Source organism: Myxocyprinus asiaticus, chromosome 5 (genome assembly GCF_019703515.2).
Source record: "Myxocyprinus asiaticus isolate MX2 ecotype Aquarium Trade chromosome 5, UBuf_Myxa_2, whole genome shotgun sequence".
Lineage (NCBI taxonomy): Eukaryota > Metazoa > Chordata > Actinopteri > Cypriniformes > Catostomidae > Myxocyprinus > Myxocyprinus asiaticus.
Window position 1 is genome coordinate 48,503,625 of NC_059348.1, and position 18,994 is coordinate 48,522,618.

General features: G+C 39.5%; 1 protein-coding gene across 1 annotated transcript in view; it reads left to right on the forward strand.

Moving 5' to 3' along the window:
- LOC127441099 (ephrin type-B receptor 1-B-like) overlaps positions 1-18,994 on the forward strand; it is a 421,097-nt gene that overhangs the window by 256,656 nt on the left and 145,447 nt on the right. The window contains exon 4 of the mRNA XM_051698281.1: positions 16,472-16,627. Coding sequence (XP_051554241.1) covers positions 16,472-16,627 — 156 coding nt within the window. The remainder of the gene's footprint in view (positions 1-16,471; positions 16,628-18,994) is intronic.

Sequence of the window (18,994 nt, forward strand, 5' to 3'; positions counted from 1 at the left end):
CTGAGAAGACAGGAGTGCAAACGGACACCACATCCTCCTTGTGTTTGTCGCCCTCCCCCTGGGCGAAAGCGTACGTCTCATTGGACATACTCTGAGGCCTAGCTTGGCGGCAATTTTCTGATGAACAACTCATGTGAGAGCCATGCGTGTCGTGAGCCGTCACCATTGAAAAAACACTGTATGAGAGAATTTGTCATTAGACGGTAAGGAAATAAAATGGGCCCCTTTGTCCCTATTTTCTTTTTCTGTGTGTTCTGGGAGAATGCACATGAATAAGGCAATGGAGGAGCAGCATCGGCCTCTCTCCCCCCTCCCCTTTTGAAGCGCTGCTCGAGGCAGAGGGGATCCTCCATGGACCAGTGAGCCCGGCCCAAAACGAGGGGGCTGGAATAAGAGAATATTGTCCAACTGAGTGATGGTGAACCAATGCACAGAGTGCTTCTTCGGTGCCATTATTCTCTCTGGATTCTGTCAGGAGATGCAAAGTATTTTATCTATTTTTTCTTTCGCCCATTTCATGGATCACAATAGAGGCATTCTGGTGAGAGAAGAGACACGCACTGCTTTCTCTGCTCAATTTTTAGATGGCGGCATGGAACCACACAATGGTTTTGCAGTCCAACCAAGTGCATCAGTTTAAGGAGTGCTTTAGTTCACTGGCTCCGTATGGTCTTTCCCTCGATTTCCCCCACAGCTCACGCTGGGAAGCGAGTTGGTCAAGCCGATGCTGTTGTTTGCGAGGGTGATAGACAACAGACTTTTTGCCACCTTCGGTTAGCAAACGCTATAATAAGCACAAGTGTACACAAAACGCACAGTCACAAGCACCACACACTATCCCCCCATAGGAATGCTGGGGATGTTGTGGCTGACCAGCTTGTTCCCAATATCCCCCATGTTCACAGACTCTTCCCCGCTCAAAATGCCTGGGAAGAGGTTTTATCAATGAACATCCCTGCTGTATACACACTTCAGGGCGGCTTTTATACATACCTAGATATAATAGGGGCAATTCTCCCTACAATCTTACCCGTTTAACATGCCAGGGAAGATGTTGTATTCCATGAGCGTCCCTGCTGTATTCACACTTCAGGGTTACTTTTATACATGATTAGATATAATAAAGGCAATTCTCCCTGCATTCTTCCCCATTCAACATGCCAGGGAAGATGTTTTATTCCTTGAGCGTCCCTGCTGTAGACACTTCAGGGCGTTTTTTTATGCATGCCTGTATATAATACAGGAAAAACTTTATTTACTCTCATTCAGTAGGCCGCAGTAGCGAAGGCACAGTGATCTTCTGCTGCTGTGCTGCTGATTGTAAAACAGTCACCAAAGGTAAACCAAGATCGGCATCTAGTGGTTACACATTGCACTACAGGAGAGAGCCATGCAATAATTCCTCTGTTTTTCTATCAAGCGGCTTGGCAGCAGTTGCAAAACTTTTTGAAATTAGTCATTTGAACAATAGAGCATGGTTATATCACAGCAGCTTGCTTCCCATTCTGGATTTGAGACATTTGAATTTCACTCTAATGAAATTTCAATTCAGAATGTTGACGCAGAAACAAATAATGTCACAAGTACAGCCGGGGGACTGATTTGTGACAACAGATTTGAAGGACACTTTCCATATTCAGATTGCGCCGAAGCACAGGCGCTTTCTCAGATTCGCTTTTGGGGGCAAAGTAAACCAATTTTGCACCCTTCCATTCGGACATACTCTGGCACCACGCACTTTCACAAAATACATGGATGCATCTCTGACACCCTTGAGGCTTCTGGGCATCCGCATTTTGAATTCTCGATGATTAGTTGGTGTTAGCTCGCTCAGAGAGTCTGACTGCCCAACACCGAGATGTCATTCTCAGCCATTTGAACAATCTTGGGCTGCGAGTGAATATAGACCAGAGCATCCTGTTGCCAAGGTAACAGACTATTTTGATAGGTATGGAGCTAGACTCACGGGTGATGCAGGTGCGCCTGTCTCCAGCTTGCGTGCTGTCATTACTCCAGTATCTAGTGATGTTCAGAGTGGGACATGTTCTCCCTGTGAGAACATTTCACAGGCTTTTGGGACTCGTTATCACGGCATCTGCTGTCATTCTCCTGGGCATGTTGCATGCAAGACCTTTTTCAGTGCTGGATGAGCTCCACAAAGGGACTTATAACCACTGAAGCATGCGCTTCTTCCCTTCAGAGTGACGCATGGGTGCTACCAGGCTCTGTTGCCATGAAAATGGACCCACTTTCTGATACCGGGCATTCCGTTAGGACAGGTGTGTCATCGTTAAGTGGTAACTACAGACGCCTCCTCCGTGGGTTGGGGCACAGTAAATGCCAGTGGCTGGTTTGACACATACACTGTCTGGAGATGTTCACGGTGCTGCACGTGCCATGCTGAGACTGGCACATTGCGTCCTTATGTGGGCACAGAACAAGGTACTGTCTATGAACCGTACATGTTCCGGGGCGGTTGAATTTAGGGGCAGATCTTATGTCCAGACAGGGTCTGATCCCTGGAGAATGGAATCTGAGGAGGTTCAGCAAAGCGGAAGTGGACCTGTTCACTTCGAGTGAGACGTCGCACTGTCCCCTCTGGTTTTCTCTCTCGACCCTAGCACTGCTGAGCATCGATGTGCATTTATGGAAGTTATGCGTGTGGCCCCTCAATGGGGCACTCTTTTGAATGATGGTTTATCCACCGCTTTTTTTACGTTTTTTTACTCTTAAAACGGCCCTGCTAGGCATTGGCATTGTTTTTAGAGAGTCGTAATTTGCATGCCCTGATGATCAATCCCTTGTGGATGGATTATGCACCAGGGTTTTCAAAGGTTGTGTTAAGAACTCGTTTGGGCTATTTTTCCAAGGTCATTTCTACGTCATTTAGCTCACAGACTATTAATTTACAGTCCTTCTCTCCTTCCCTATTTGAGTAGGAGGAGCATGAAAGGTCACATATGCTTTTCCCAGTTCAGGTGCTGCAAGTTTATGTTGACCATACTAGCCAATGGCAAAAGTCAGAGCAGTTGATTATGTGCTGTGGTGGCCGCAGCATAGGTGTTTCGGGGACCAAGCAAAGACTGTCTTACTGGCTTACTGATGCAATTTTGAGTGCTTATGAAGCACACGGTTTACCTTGGCCTTCAGGTATTCAAAACCATTTTACGCAGTGCATGGCATTCTTGTGGGCTTTGGCTAGAGGTGCGCCTTTGGGGGACATTTGTTTGGAGGCAAGGTGGTTCCTCTCCACATGCATTTGTTAGATTTTATAATCTGGATGAGGGTTGGACTCCTGCTTCCCAGGTTCTCTCAGTTGGAACAGGAGTAAATCCATAAGCTGCTGTATGCTTGCCACATGGGCTTAGACAGTTGGCAGCTACTGTTCGCATGGCATGAATGTATATCGTTTCCATAGCGTTCATATGCAGCATGAGTTCCTATGAAAGGGAGCGTCTTGGTTACGTACGTACTTTATGGAGCCTGTGACGTAGCTCCCTAGGGGCATCACTTAAGCGTCATCAGCCAATAAATTAGCATGACTGTATAAGGGCTTCAGACCACGTGACACTCGGATGGTGTCCCATAGCGTTCATACACAGCGTCTTGTTCCAACTCAGGGAACCATGGTTATGTACATAACTGAAATTTTACTTTTGGTTAATAAGGTTTCAACCTTATTAAAGCTGATATAATTAAGTTTGCTAATTATCATCTGAATAAATTATATTTAAAAACTAAGTAATATCAAACAATTGTTCAATATATACAAATATTTATTTTATTTTATTTTAATATCTTCAGTGTAGTTAGCTTCTTTTTTTAGTAGCTTGCAGTGTAGCTAATGGCTTTTTTTAAAAGAGTAGCTTGACTGAATAATTTATTTACTTTAAGTTTTAAAGTTTCAGTTTTAAAGGTGCCTCCTCAAAACTGCCTATCCTGTCAAAGTGGGCATTTTGTGGCTAGAATAAGCTGCAAAGTGGACTAGAATTCATGCTGATAGTCAAAAGTCTGAATATCTCAAAGGTCAGGAGCTTCAGTTAGTGTTCACATTAACCATCAGAATGGGGAAGAAATGTGTTCTCAGTGATTTCGACTGTGGCGTGATTTTTGGTGCCAAACGGGCTGGTTTGAGTATTTCTGTAACTGCTGATCTCTTGGGATTTTCACACACAATAGTCTCTAGAGTTTAATAACAAAAATAACTAGCGAGCGCCAGTTCTGTGAGCAAAAATGGCTTGTGAATAACAGAGGTCAGAGGAGAATGTCCAGACTGGTCCAAGCATACAGGAACTTGACTGTAGCCCAAATAACCACATGGTACAACAGTGCTAAGCAGAAAAGCATTTCTGAACATACAACACATCGAACATTGAGGCAGATTGGCTACAGCAGCAGAAGACCCCTTCGGGTTCCACTACTGTCAGCCAAAAACAGGAAACGTCCTGGTTACTTGCGTAACCTCCGTTCCCTGATGGAGGGAACAAGACGTTGTGTCGATGTAGTGACACTAGGGGTCACTCTTGGGAGCCCGAAACACCTCTGGTCTTTGATAAAAGGCCAATGAAAATTGGCGAGTGGTATTTGCATGCCACTCCCCCGGACATACGGGTATAAAAGGAGTTGGTATGCAACCACTCATTCGGGTTTTACACTGAGGAGCTGAGACAAGGTCCGGCCATTTCAGCGGGTAGTTCAGTGTTGTGGCAGGAGGGAACGTGCGATCCAAATAGATACGTAAAGCACGCACCGGACACAGCAACGACAGGGCTGGGTCTGCCTCCTCCTGGGGCAGCGTTCGCAGGTTCACCGCCTAGTCCCTAAAAGGGGTCATGGGAACCTTGGGCACATAGCCCGGTCGGGGTCTCAGGATAACGTGAGAGTACCCCGGACCGAACTCCAGGCAAGTTTCGCTGACAGAGAACACTTGTAGGTCTCCTACCCTCTTGATGCAAGTGAGTGCAGTCAGGAGGGCAGTCTTCAAGGAAAGTTCCTTAAGCTCAGCTGACTGCAAAGGCTCAAAGGGGGCTCTCTATAGACCCTGAAGAACTACAGAGAGGTCCCATGAGGGAACGAGGCGCGGTCTGGAGGGATTCAGCCTCCTGGCACCCCTCAGGAACCTGAAGATCAATCAGATCTTTCTTACAAAAGCAAGCCGCAACCACAACGTTGCCATGGTCATGTTCTCGCAGTGAGAACATGAACCATCCACGAACGCTGCCTTCATGTGGGTCGCGCCCGGACACGAAAGACCATCGTGACCGTCTGAAGTTGAGAGGTAACGACCGCAACCAGGAATAACACACAATCGGAAAGGCATCTTTAAAAAGACGCATCTTTAAAAAGATGTTCCGTGTGTGCCGATCTTTTTAGAGAAATATACTCTTTCTTAATATACTCTCTTTTTTCTGCCAAAGCACCCAGGGGCGTTCTCTGCAGTGCACCAGTGCAGAGGAGGGAGAAGCCGCTGAAATGCGCCTTCAGATTCAGCAGAGGTGAATGAACAGTCGTGAGAATTCAGCTCACTGAGCATGACCGTTCGGCTCCGAAGAGAAAATCTGAATGAGTGGTTGCATACCAGCTCCTTTTATACCCGTATGTCCGGGGGAGTGGCATGCAAATACCACTTGCCAATTTTCATTGGCCTTTTATCAAAGACCAGAGGTGTTTCAGGCTCCCAAGAGTGACCCCTAGTGTCACTACATCGACACAATGTCGAGTGAGTGACAAATAGGGAACTGAGGGTCCAGCAGTGGGCATAGGCTCACCAAAATTGGACATTAGACGATTGGAAAAATATTGACTGGTCTGACTAATATCGATTTCTGCTGCGACATGCAGATGGTAGGGTTAGAAATTGCTGTAAACAACATGAATACACGGATGCATCCTGCTTTTGTCAACAGTTCAGGCTGGAGGTGGTGGTGTAATGGTGTGGGGAATGTTTTCTTGGCACAAATTAGGCACCTTAATACCAATTGAGCATTGTGTAAATGCCACAGCCTACCTGCGTATTGTTGCTGATCATGTGCATCCCTTTATGACCACTGTTTACCCATCTTCTAATGGCTACTTCCAGCAGGATAACGTGTCATGCCATAAAGCACATGTCATCTCAAACTGGTTCCGGGAACATTACAATGAGTTCAGTTTACTCCAGTGACCTCAAAAGAAATCAGATTTGAATCCAATAGAGCACCTTTGTAATGGAATGTTTCCAGCACCTTGTTGAATCCATGCCACAAAGAATTCAGGCCATTCTTGTGGCAAAGGGGGGTCCTTAGTTGGTGAGTGAATATATACAGTATATGCTGTATATAAAACCTGCTGTATCGACTGATGTTTCAGCAGCCATGCATGAGCAATGTTTTTTTCCCCCGCTTGCAGTAATGGCTTTATTGCTCTTTTGAGGAATAAATGCCACCCCATTTCTCCTCCCAGCATGGCCTGAATGAATCTGTCTGCAAGCTGGGCTTTCTGCCAGCTGATCTCAGCTTTCAGCAACATGGCTTCTCTCTCCACGGCGAGACTAAACAGAGAAGCTCCATGGATTTTTTTTTCTTCTCTTTCTCTGCCTCAACAGAAAGTTGCAGAGAGACGTCCCCACGCTAATTAATGTGCTTAACATGGGAGCCACACGCTCCTAATGTGCAAGGTCAATTAGAAAAAGTTTGTAGCGTTAATGCCAAATTAAAATCCAGCCCCACGGCACCTGATTCTGTGTGGTTTTTTTTTCTTCTTTGTTTTTTTTGTTTTTTTTGCATTCTTTTGTTGTTCATTGCTTTTTCACGCCTCGCTCCCTCGTTTCCTGTCTTACGTTCCTCTCCGCTGTCGATTCTTTTCCAAGATGACCCTTGTAGCATCGGTGACCAAGAGAAAGGGCCCTAAATTAATTAATGTCATGCCGACCAGGCGCTAGACAATTAGTGGAAAATGTTGCAGTGAGAACAGTATTTGCAGTGACAGAAAAGCCAGATGACGTCAGATTTGTGTGTTTTTATTTATGTGTGTGTGCTTGAAGAATATGGTCTAAAGCATTTGTTCTCCACTTGAGTCATGACCTAAAAATGCTCTAATAGGGTTGTGCGAAGCAGGGGAAATGCAAATGTAAAATACAACTAACCAAATCATCTAAATAAATAGGCTTATCAACTTTGAAAAGGGATTCATGCCATATGTTTTGTTGTTGATGTAAAGGCTGTGCATCCAAACAAATTTAGCATGTTTGTGTGCATATATGTCTGTCACTTAACCAAAATGGACAGATGCCAACATAAGCTGGGTTTTCATTCACATATTGTTTTTGCGAATTTTGGGATATCGCAAAAATTAAATATATATATATATATATATATATATATATATATATATATATATATATATATATATATATATATAATAATATAAATAATGATGCTGGATGGAAACACCAAGATGGAAATAAAGTTTTAAAAATGCGCATAAAAAACTTATACACTCGCTTGAGGTGGATACATTTTTCATTCAGTAAGAAAACGTGCACAAACTACGATGGAAACAGAGTTACCAAATATATTCCTATAGAATATATGTAGCATACATAGACAGCCTTCCAGAATTGTCTGACACGCTTCAGTGTTGAATTTAACAAATTGAACTTCCCTTTTCATTACTATGTTGTGCCATTTTTCTCAGAAGTTAGGCTAAATTGTTTTGCTTGGCAATAGAAAATCAGGTGCACCTGCAGCGATTGCAGGATTTGAGTTATTGGCTGCTGAGTGCAAGAAACCCCTGAAATTCAAGAGACATTTAGAAACTAAACATTCAGACTTACTTTTGTATGATAAACAATTTTATACTGTTACCTCTTGATGTCCATTGTAAAATAAGGTGACCAGATTTCTGAAATGAAAAATGGGGATTTCTAGTTTAGTGGTAAATATGCCATTGAAATTTCACATGTTACTTATCTATGATTTAAAAAAGGAGGACAATTCGGATGTTATGTATTTTGATCATGGTGAATGTAGTAATGTGATGAACTATGGTATATCATACTCTGTTGAATATGTCTCAATGAAATTCCGATACACTGGTAAAGTTGATCGTTTTTAATTGTCTTCTGTTACATGAGCTCATTCTTTTCTGCACGGTATATAGTAGATGAGACTGTGGCATAAAAGTGAACTTAACAAACATATATAAACAATGACTGAATAAAAGAACTATTGCAGCTGACACAACAGCACAGGGACACCTGCCCTTGGTCATACTCTTTACATCGTCACTTCTTACTCTCTTCTAAAGTTCCTTCTCTTCTCCTCGTTTCCTTCACCTTTACCTGGCACTTTCCTAAAAGTAAGATGGTAGGCTACAAATTTGCTTGCTGGAAAACAGGCAGAGGAATTTCAAAAGAAATGTGCTCACTTGACTACCATTTCCCTCAGCATTACAACTGAAATCATATCAGGGCCTTAAATTCGTGTCTGAAGGGAAGATTGCCCCCCTTAGATGCCTCATATTGTTAGGGATTGTTTCCACTTTGTAGTCATGACACAAATATATTCAATATTGTATAACAATAAAAATTATTACTATTATTACACTATTTTTCCTAACTGTTTCTATCAGTTATCTCATGTGGACCTGTTTTTCTTAATTATAGCTTTTATTTTGATCAAATTTATGGATTATGATGCTTCTTTTCAGTCACTTGTTTCCCAGCAAGGTGCAATGTAATCTATGCTGTAATGTGCTGGCTTATATTTATTGTTGTTCTTTGCAGATACTTTATTATACATTTAATTTTTTTTCCATGTTGTATTCTTATTTTAAATGCATTAATTTGATATAATGCATAACAATATAACTTCTTAATAACATAACTAGTATGTGCCTCACCTCGAAGCTAACGATGATGATGTTTCTTTTCAATAGACCTTTTCCACAGACTGTGATGACGCGTTTCCGCCTTATTTATCAGTGTAAATCTCTCGATTTTTTAAAATGTTTTAAAAATTATTTGGTGTAAATTCATAACATTATGCTTTGTGTTATATTAACCTGGAATTAGTTGTAAAAAATGAATTACCACAGCTGCAAGGGGGTTTCTATTACAGCTGCTGAGAGAGTGACAGTAAATTTGGCATCTTCTCCCATCTGACTCTCTTAATCCACCGCTCTCTATTTTTTAACTCTTCTGCAAAGTCATTCAAACATAATATTGGATTTTTTCTTTTGGTCTTGGAGCAAATGGGTAAATGAAAATAATATGTGTTGTGATCGCCCATTCACTACTGTCGAAGTTTACCCTGCAAACGTGTACTTCCTTGTCCTGTTCTTAATGGCAAAACTGGCACAGACAAGCAATCAGTAAAGGAAGACGAATGACTTAAAGCTGCTATAGCGAGCAGCCCCCTCTGTTGGTCAAAATGAACAGCACACGATTGACCTTGTTGCTGGTAGGCTTCAACAGGGGCTTTCTTGCCATGTATTTTCACTTAGCGGACTGTTTTAAGCACGCAGTAAAAACGGGGACATTTCCGGGGACAGCTCCACTGGTTTTACTTCAGGACCCAGCTTTTACAATAGACAATAACAGTCCTGGTTTTTAATGGTCTGTCCCCGGAAAACGTGGACATCTGGTCACCCTTTTGTAAAAGCTGGGTCCTGAAGTAAAACCAGTTGAAAACTACAGGTCTAAAGGTGTAAAGATGCATTTTGAAATGGAGTACTTGCGCACAAATTTAAACACACACACACACACACACACACACACACACACACACACACACACACACACACACACACACTGACTGTGGGCTTTTCTTGGTAGCTAATTCAGCTTTAGATGCTCAATATTAAACAGTAGCTTCAAACTGTAAACATCAGCCTGAGGGAACGTTATACAATCTGATTTCATGAAACTCACATCATTACACACACACACACACACACACACACACACACACACACACACACACACACACACACACACACACACATACTTAGACCCAGCCTTTCATTAAAAACAAACACACACATTACGCTCTCACTCTTGAGCGAGAGGCAGTGGGCATACTCTGTGAAGTATGCTTCAAACGCTATTGTTATGCAAGCTGAATTTCACACATCATTGTGTTCCAAAATGTGTCAGAACACAACTCATAATACAACATTTTGTGTTCTCAGCATTGATGCAAAGGCCACTGTAGCATTACAGAAGTAGTGCTCCTTATGCGAAGCAAACAGGAGACTTGACTCAATAGTTTGGAGTTAGCATGTTGCTAAGCTAACCACACAATACTCCAATAAGCATAACATACAAATATTGGGTGAAACAGATTATTTTTATTAGATTGAACACTTTTTATTGATACCTTTTTGGTGTATTTATCATTAACATTTCTCTTGCATCATCCGCCATCTTGGATGGATTGTTTTCATCACAATCCATTATGGTATTGACTTTTCTGAGAAGGATACATTCAAGGCATCTTTGAATTTGGCCAAAAAAAAGTGATTTTTGAAACTTTTTGACCAGCCTTTATGTCGACACCTTAAAAACACTCCCTGTGTAGGCAGCTCACAAGGTTTTGGAACAGAGACATGTGTGTTTCAAAGAGCTCAGCAGACAACAGACACTGTCTGTTTGTATAATAGTGAGAAATGAAGATTTATGGGATATTTCTGTCAAGTTTGCCCTCTTCTCAGTGTAATGCATCTATGTGTATTTCCTCAGTTAATTAGGGATGACTTCATTGATTTACCACTAAAACTTATAGTACATATAGTTCATATAATTATATATTTTGTAAAATATAAGTAATATATTTTGTTTAATCATTGACCCACAACACTTACTTAGTTTACTAATTTTAACCACTAATAGTCCTAAACATAAATAACTAATGTTGGCATTATATTCATTCATTTTCTGTTATAGCTTAATTTCATGTATAGCTGCTTGAAACAACGGCTGTTGTGAAAAGCACTATACAAATAAATTGGACTTGTCTTGACTCAATTTAAACTGTTAATGGAGATACTTTTAGACGAAAACAAAAGAAGCCTAAAGCAAACTCTTCAGCTGTATCTGTGTGTGGGTGGGTGTGTGTGTGTGTGTGTGTGTGTGGATGGGTTTAGGTGGTTTTCTAGGCCTTTTTTTTAGGTTACAAACTGGGAATTACAAGGGTATTATGCTATAAATGTGGTTTATGAGGACATTTCTAGTGTCCCCATAATCCAAATCGCTTAAAAAACATACTAAATTATGTTTTTTGGAAAATGTAAAAATGCAGAAAGTTTTTTGTGAGGGTTAGGTTTAGGAGTAGGGTTAGGGGATAGAATCTATAGTTCGTACGGTATAAAAATCATTATGTCTATGGAGAGTCCTCATAATGAAAGCTGCACCAACATGCGTGTGTGTGTGTGTGTGTGTGTGTGAGAGAGAGAGAGAGAGAGAGAGAGAGAGAGAGAGAGAGAGAGAGAGAGAGAGAGAGAGAGAGAAAGAGAGAGACTTTGAATGGTCACCCTGAGGGCATCTCTTTGAGCTACAGGTAATTTTACAACAGATGTTGGTCTACTTGGTTGGTTGGTTGGTTGGTTCACCGTTTGAGGTTCTGCAAGTTTGACGGGTCAGCAAACACACTGATCTACTTGGAACAGCGAGTGCTCCTATAAAACAAGGTATTGTCTATATAAATTTACATAACAGTATACTGTAGATACTGTTAACACAGAGCAAACTTCACAGAACTATGTGAACAACAAATAATCAGTTCATCCACCTAGAAAAATAATTCCACCTCAAATGGATGATTTAGCTTTACAAATCAAATAATAACACATTTTACTGAAGAGTTCATATGAGTGCTTCAATAAACATTCAAGCTTCATATTTTACATCATAATGCATAATCTGTTGTAGACAGCCTGTCACAGAAGCTGTCAATGGAGTTGTAATTAATCCGTAATCTTCCTTTTAAAAGTAGCAAACAGACCTCTATAACAGCTTATGCTTGTATTCTAGCATGTTATGCACAGGTTACCATGTCTGTTGTTTTGGTGAGTTTGAGTGAGCCACAGGTGTCCGGGGTCATAGCTGTGGGGCCTGTTGTCCTGGTGACAAGCAGCACTTGTTTCGTAACTGACAAAGTTGCATTGTGCAAGATGGGAGAGGCATTGAAGTGTTGCAGTTTTAGGACACTGTGTGTGTGTGTGTGTGTGTGTGTGTGTGTTTGTGTGTGTGTGAGGAGGCTGAAGGCAGTGTGTATAAGTGTCAAATGGGCTGGGTCAGAAGCTGTCTGTCAGACACCCACACCTTCACACATTCTGTTGTGTGTGTTCTAGGGGCTGTGCACCAAATGTTCCTCTGATATTTCTTCTTCTCTTCTCTTCTCTTCTCTTCTCTTCTCTCTTCTCTTCTCTTCTCTTCTCTTCTCTGCTCTTTTGTCTCCACTCTTCTCCTCCTACCTTGGCTTGCCTCACTTCTTCTTATCTCACCTCTTCTCATCTTGTCTTGTCTCATGTCATCTCATTTCATCCCATCCTGCCTCTTCTTTTGCCTCGCCTTTTATCATCTCACCTCATCTCAATTTATATAACGTTGTCACTTCTCTTCTCTTGTCTTGGTGCGTATTCCCTTTTCTCTTGTCTTGTCTTCTCATTTCATCTTTCTTTTTTTTATCGTCTGTTCTTCTCTCCTCTTGTTTCTTCTCGTTTCATCTCTCACATGGTCTCATCTCACCACTTCTCTCGTGTGGCCTTGTCTCTTCTCATCTTGGCACATATTGTCTCTTGTCTGCTTATAACTCTTCTTTTGTCTCTTCTCTTCTCATCTCTTCTCCTTATTTTCTCCTCTCCTCTCATTCTCTCCCCTCCTTATTTATTATTTGACTTAATGAGTAAATCCATCAGTGAATAGATGGATAGATAAAAAGAACTATCTAATAAAGTGGAGCTGACCCTCTAAACTTTTAATGATCTGTAGAACATCTAATTAATTTTTTTAAGGTGGCGGATATTCATGAACAGAGGGTTGATTTCACACCCCGCACAGGTCACACTCCTTCATACAGATGGAAAGAAGGATGAATTATCCTGTCCTCTCTCATTAACGGAAAGAGAGACATTCCCTTCCTCCCTCCCTTCCTGATGGTACACATCTTCCATCTCACTCAATAATTTATTAATTTATGCAGTTCTTTCATCCATCTATCCATCTTTATGTGTAAATTGATAAGAGCTAATCACACACATATATTAAATTCCCCATATAGATTGTGTTTGGATCCTAATGAATATTAATAAGCATTGGATGGTATGCAAATAACAGGTAAACATGAGTGGGTTTATCCTGGTCCGGTTTAGCCCAAGTCGTCTGTTTCTAAAGTTTGCCAGCTTGTAATGGTAATAAAGGACAGATTGCATTGATCTTATTCTGACATTAAACATAACTCACTGGAGAGCATGTAAACATTATCTGCTCATGTCCCTTGGACCCCTAAAAAAAAAAAAAAAAGAAGCAAAACCAGAAAGTTTTATCCACTTTAAGGGACATATAATTGAAAACATGATTATTCATTGTACTTTGTAGTACATTCTATAAAAATTCACAAAGCAAATCTTTATCTGCAATCCAAGCAAAACATTTATTGAAACTAAATTTCAGTGTACAGATAGATGTAAGAAAGAAATCATCACTAATGATCCTAGGGAGTCAATGGGAGATTTTCAACTTTAATCTTAAATTTCTTAAGTAGTTTTACATTTGTAAAAGTAAATAAATAAATAATTTGACTGTTTTTGGTGCAAGAAACCTTGACTAAAATTGTAAGTGGACTTTAGAGTAAAGTGCTATTAAAGTTTAGAATATCTTTGTAAATCTCTCTCTCTCTCTCTCTCTCTCTCTCTCTCTCTCTCTCTCTCTCTCTCTCTCTCTCTCTCTTCTCCCTTCTGTGTCAGCAGCAGTATAATTTGTGTCATCAGTTCATCACATCAAACACACACACCAGGTCTAAATCGTAATCTCGGCTGAGACAGCAGAAAGTATTTCTCTCTTATAGCTACAGAATGAATGATAAAAGAGGACAGAAATAACTTTAGCTCTTTAGAGAGATAAACGCAGACTGGGGAAGTAGGCAAAAATATTCACCTTTTTTTTTTTTTTTTTTTTTTTTTTGCTATTGCTTAAACATGCTTCAGAATCCCTGATAGAAAAGCAGCCCAACCCTGCTGAAGAAACCAGCATGACTTTTCACCAGCATATGTTGTGTTTTTCCCTTGCTCAAGTGGCAGAGCCCGACACTAGCAATACCAAGGTCACAGGCTGTCACACAAACTGACAGAAAATGTATACCTTTAATTTAATAAAAAAAAAAATTAAATAAAAAAAAAAAACTGTAATATCAATAATGTCTTACAGTGATCATTGTGTAGTTTGATTAAATATGATTGTAAAATGCGTATTGAAATGAAATAATTAAATAATAATTGTATTTTGATCCCCCATGAGCAAGCTGAAAGCGATTGTGGCAAGGAACACAGAATTCCATAAGATGATTGGTTAATGGAGAAAAATAACCTTGGGAGAAACCAGGTTCACTGTGGGGGCCAGTTCCCCTCTGGCTAAACAACATGAATATAATGCCAATATTAGTTATTTGTGTGCAGTGCAAGTCATGGTTTTACATTTGTAAATTAAGTAAGCGTTAAGGTCCAGTGTTTTAAAAATAAAGAGATTTTTTATGAACTTTAAGATTATTGACTAATGTCTTTAAAGTCCATCTTAGATTAACTGTAGAAGTTTACATAGATGCATTGTCCTTTTTTTAGTTGTCTTATGAAGGCTTTTGTTGGCAATTAAGCGGTAATCTGTGTATTCCATTACAAGAGTGTAGTCCATCAATAGACAAAGGTGATGCAGGCAGAGGTTAATGAGGTGCATCGCAGTTCAACCTGCAAATCATTTCGGTGAGGTTCGGTGGGGTCCATCCTAAGTCCAAGGTTCAGGCAGTGGCATATGAAGTACCCAATGTCTTACAGTTGTAGTTGGCATCAGTTCATCCTCTGAAGTTAAAAGACTGAAGTGATGTCTGGCTAGCACCAGCTGTAGTTTGTCGTCATCTCTCAGTGACACATAGCAGTGGAGTCTGACACCAAGCAGGAACGGAGCTGGATCTGGCATGCTCTGGTAACCTCGGGATATGAATGGTTGAGACATGGAAACAAATAGAATAATATTAGTATCGATGCCATTCAATTTTATGCAGAGTTATAGATCATGATGGATGTTTCTGATTCCGGCAGACCTAACTAAAGCAGCCTAATTGTGAGTTGAGGGATAAATTAGGTGTACAGTATGCCTGGCTAAATAAATGAGTCTTTAGTCTAGACTTAAACAGAGTGAGTCTGTCTGCATCCCAAACTGTGTTAGGGAGACTATTCCATAGTGAAGGAGATGAAGTTGCTTATGAGCAAAATTATGAGACACTGTTTTCTGAGGTGCTGTGACAGTTGGTTGCATAGTTCCAATTTTATTTCTGATTATTTCGATTTTATCAGTAAAGAAATTCATGAAGTCATTACTATTGTGCTGCAATGGAATATCTGGTTCAGTTGATGCTTTATTCCTAACCAATTTAGCCACGGTACTGAATAAACAGCTAGGAATGTTGTGGTTATTTTCTTTGAGTTTGCTAAAATATGCTGACCTGGCAGCTTTTAGTGCCTGTTTGTAGCTACAGACACTATCCTTCCATGCACTGTGAAATACCTCTAATTTTGTATTCTTCCACTTGCGCTCCATTTTCCGAGCTGCTGTCTTGAGAGCATGAGTGTGATCATTGTACCATGGTGCAGGGCTTTTTTCTTTAATTGTCTTTCATCGAAGGGGGGCGACACTATCAAGAGAGCTAGAGAAGACTGTATTTATATTTTCTGTTATTTCTGTTAAGTTCTTCTAGACTTTTTGGCTTACTGAGTATGTGAGACAATTCTGGAAGATTATTAGTGAAGCTATCTTTAGTAGTCGAAAGAAGAGTCCTACCTGAACAACAACCTGAACGATAAATACATAAATGTAACATGTAAATGTTGAAAAGTGCAGCATTTTTTTATAACACATAAAAAGTCCATGGATCCTACCTGAAAGATATAGATGAAATAATTGAACTAGTATGAAAAATTCTCAACTGTCTTTTCTGCATGAAGCAAATTAGGAGCACACTGTCTTTCTTGTCTCATGTCCATCTGAGTTGAGAAAGACAGAATGTTATTAGCTGTTTGGATGTGTAGTGATATCAGCTGTAAAAACTCCTCTGTCTGTCAGTATTCAGTTAGTTTTTTTTTTTTTTTTCCACCATGGTGAAGTCGCTGGATGCAGAGATATCTGCCCTTTATGATGAACCGCAAAGAACCGATGAGAAATGTGTGCTTTGAGTGATGTAACCCCTCTCTCTCTCTCTCTCTCTCTGCCGATTTCTCTCTCTAGCGTGTCCTCCAGGGACGTTTAAGTCCAGTCAAGGGACAGGTATGTGTCTCCAGTGTCCACCAAACAGCAGGTCCACATCAGAAGCAGCCACCATCTGCGTCTGCAGGAACGGCTACTACAGAGCAGACGGAGAGCAGCCGGACATGCCCTGCACCAGTGAGTTATATTCATCATCTTCGTCATGAGCATCATCATCATCACTAATATTATCATTATGAGGCACTGGCAGACAGTTCAGTACATGGTTACTAAAGAGGTTGGCACTTAAATAAAACCCTGGTTTCACACTATATTTGTCAACACAGAAGTGTACTGCCTTTCCCTCTCTGATCGGAGCAGCACTGCCCTACTCCTTCAAATCTGCTACATCTCAGATCATTACTACAACATTACATATACAGTAAATAAAACTGGCAGGACTGGCTACATATTTATCTCACTCTGCCGCCTTCTTTCTGCCTCTAACTACCTCTCTCACTCTTGCTTCTCTCTCTGCATCTTACTCAGTACATTTACATGCACTTTAAAAGTCCGATTTCAGTTGCACTAAAACAATAATTTGTCTTTTTTTTTTTAAATGTAATGTTAATTTTATCAGTCCAATTTGTGTCAAAGTCAGACTAACAGACCTAGATAATGCAATTGTTGCTCGGCTTCGTCCAGCATGTACCTTAATCAGACCGCAGTCGGTTCCAGCGTTTTGCTTATGCTGCGAAAGACGCGGGTGACACGCAACGTGTACTTAACCCAACGTATTTGACACCCTTAAAAAATAAATAAATAAATACTGTAAATAAAAAAAAAAAATAAATAAATAAAAAAAAACAGTGACAGAAGAACTTTGTGCATGTGATAATAATAATACAAAATAATAATAAAAAGATAATAGTAATAACATTATAAGCTTTGGAATAATCAAGTATTTTATATTGAAAAATATGTATTTGTTTATTTTTATAAAACAAAATATAAAAATTTAATTTAAAAAATAAATATAAAATAAAATATGATGGAACATAACATTTAATAATCAAATAGTATTATTTTAAATAGTAATATATACTAAGATATAACAAATTATGTCATTAAAATGTAAATACATTTTTTATAAAAACAAAATATTAAAACATTCAACAAGATGTTAAGAACATTCTATTACACAGATGTACACAGAAAATGTTTGATAATGGTAATGAGATCAGTGATTGGTTTCTGGGGGTGTACAGTTCAAATATGATTTTTGCCCTTCCATAGTAGCACCAATATATATTTTTCTAAGTATCTCTCTAATATTTCTACTGTCACAGTTTGTCTCCCTCATGTTTCCCAAGGACACTTATTTTGAAGTACACTTCCAAAAACAAGCAAAGAACTATTTTCTTAATTAATTCATTGCTATAGTGTTATTTTACAATGGGAGTGTTCTAGTTTTGTCATGCCATTTCTGAGGCTTATGTACTCAATGTACATTTCTGCGATTGGTTACAAGTCTCAACCACTGAAAAAAAAAAAAAAAAAAAAACACTTTTCATGATTAGGTATTGTAATTGTTATAACAATTATTTTTCCAATTAATTGTGCAGCCCTATACCGCAGTGACTTTTTTGTTTTTTGTGTGTGTGTGTGTGTGTGTATTTATCCTAATTCATGGGAAATGTTAGTCCAGTTTTTTTTGTTTCTTTCTTTTTGAAAATGAATGATTGTTTTTGCCTGCTCACACACAAACACAAGAACCTGCACACACTTCTAAAACTGTAAAACACTTTAACTGCAATGTAAAGGAATAGATTACACCAAAATTGGATTACCTATATGCTGCCTTCATGTGCTTAAAGTCATACACATCTGCGATGGCATGAGGGTGAGTAAATGAGAGAATTTGTTTGTTTTTTTTTTGTTTTTTTTTACTATTGCTTAAACTTAAGCATTCCAACTTGCACATACTCTTGTTTTAGCAGAAAATGGTGCTTGGATCTATTTCCAAGCAACTCATAATTTTGACCTGCAATTCACAGCGTGAAACACAACAGATTTTTTATTATTTTAATTCCCCCAAAGGAGAATGAAAAGGTAGAACAAAAAGAGCGCTCTTGAAGTGAAGCTGTGAATTGGAACACTCTCAGTCTTTGCTTGTGTATAATTTGATTATTCGTTTCCCAAATCGTCTCAGATGCAACTACCTCCCAGTCACAGATCAACTGCGGCAGAGAAAGTTTATTCTGGGATATCTGCATCATTATTTTATATTAGTCTCTCTCACTAAAAATGCATAACCAGAGCAATAAGTTGTATTCACATTTTCTAACTGCTTACAGATCAATATATATATATATATATATATATATATATATATATATATATATATATATATATATATATTTATAATAAAATTCCACTGAAAAGTTGAAGTAAAACTATACACTCTGGCTTATTTAAATCCTCCATTGTCTCTGTAATGAATAAAGTACACTTGCTTAAATTAGCATGCCTTACCATCTTTCCAAAGAAGTAATTTTCTGAGAA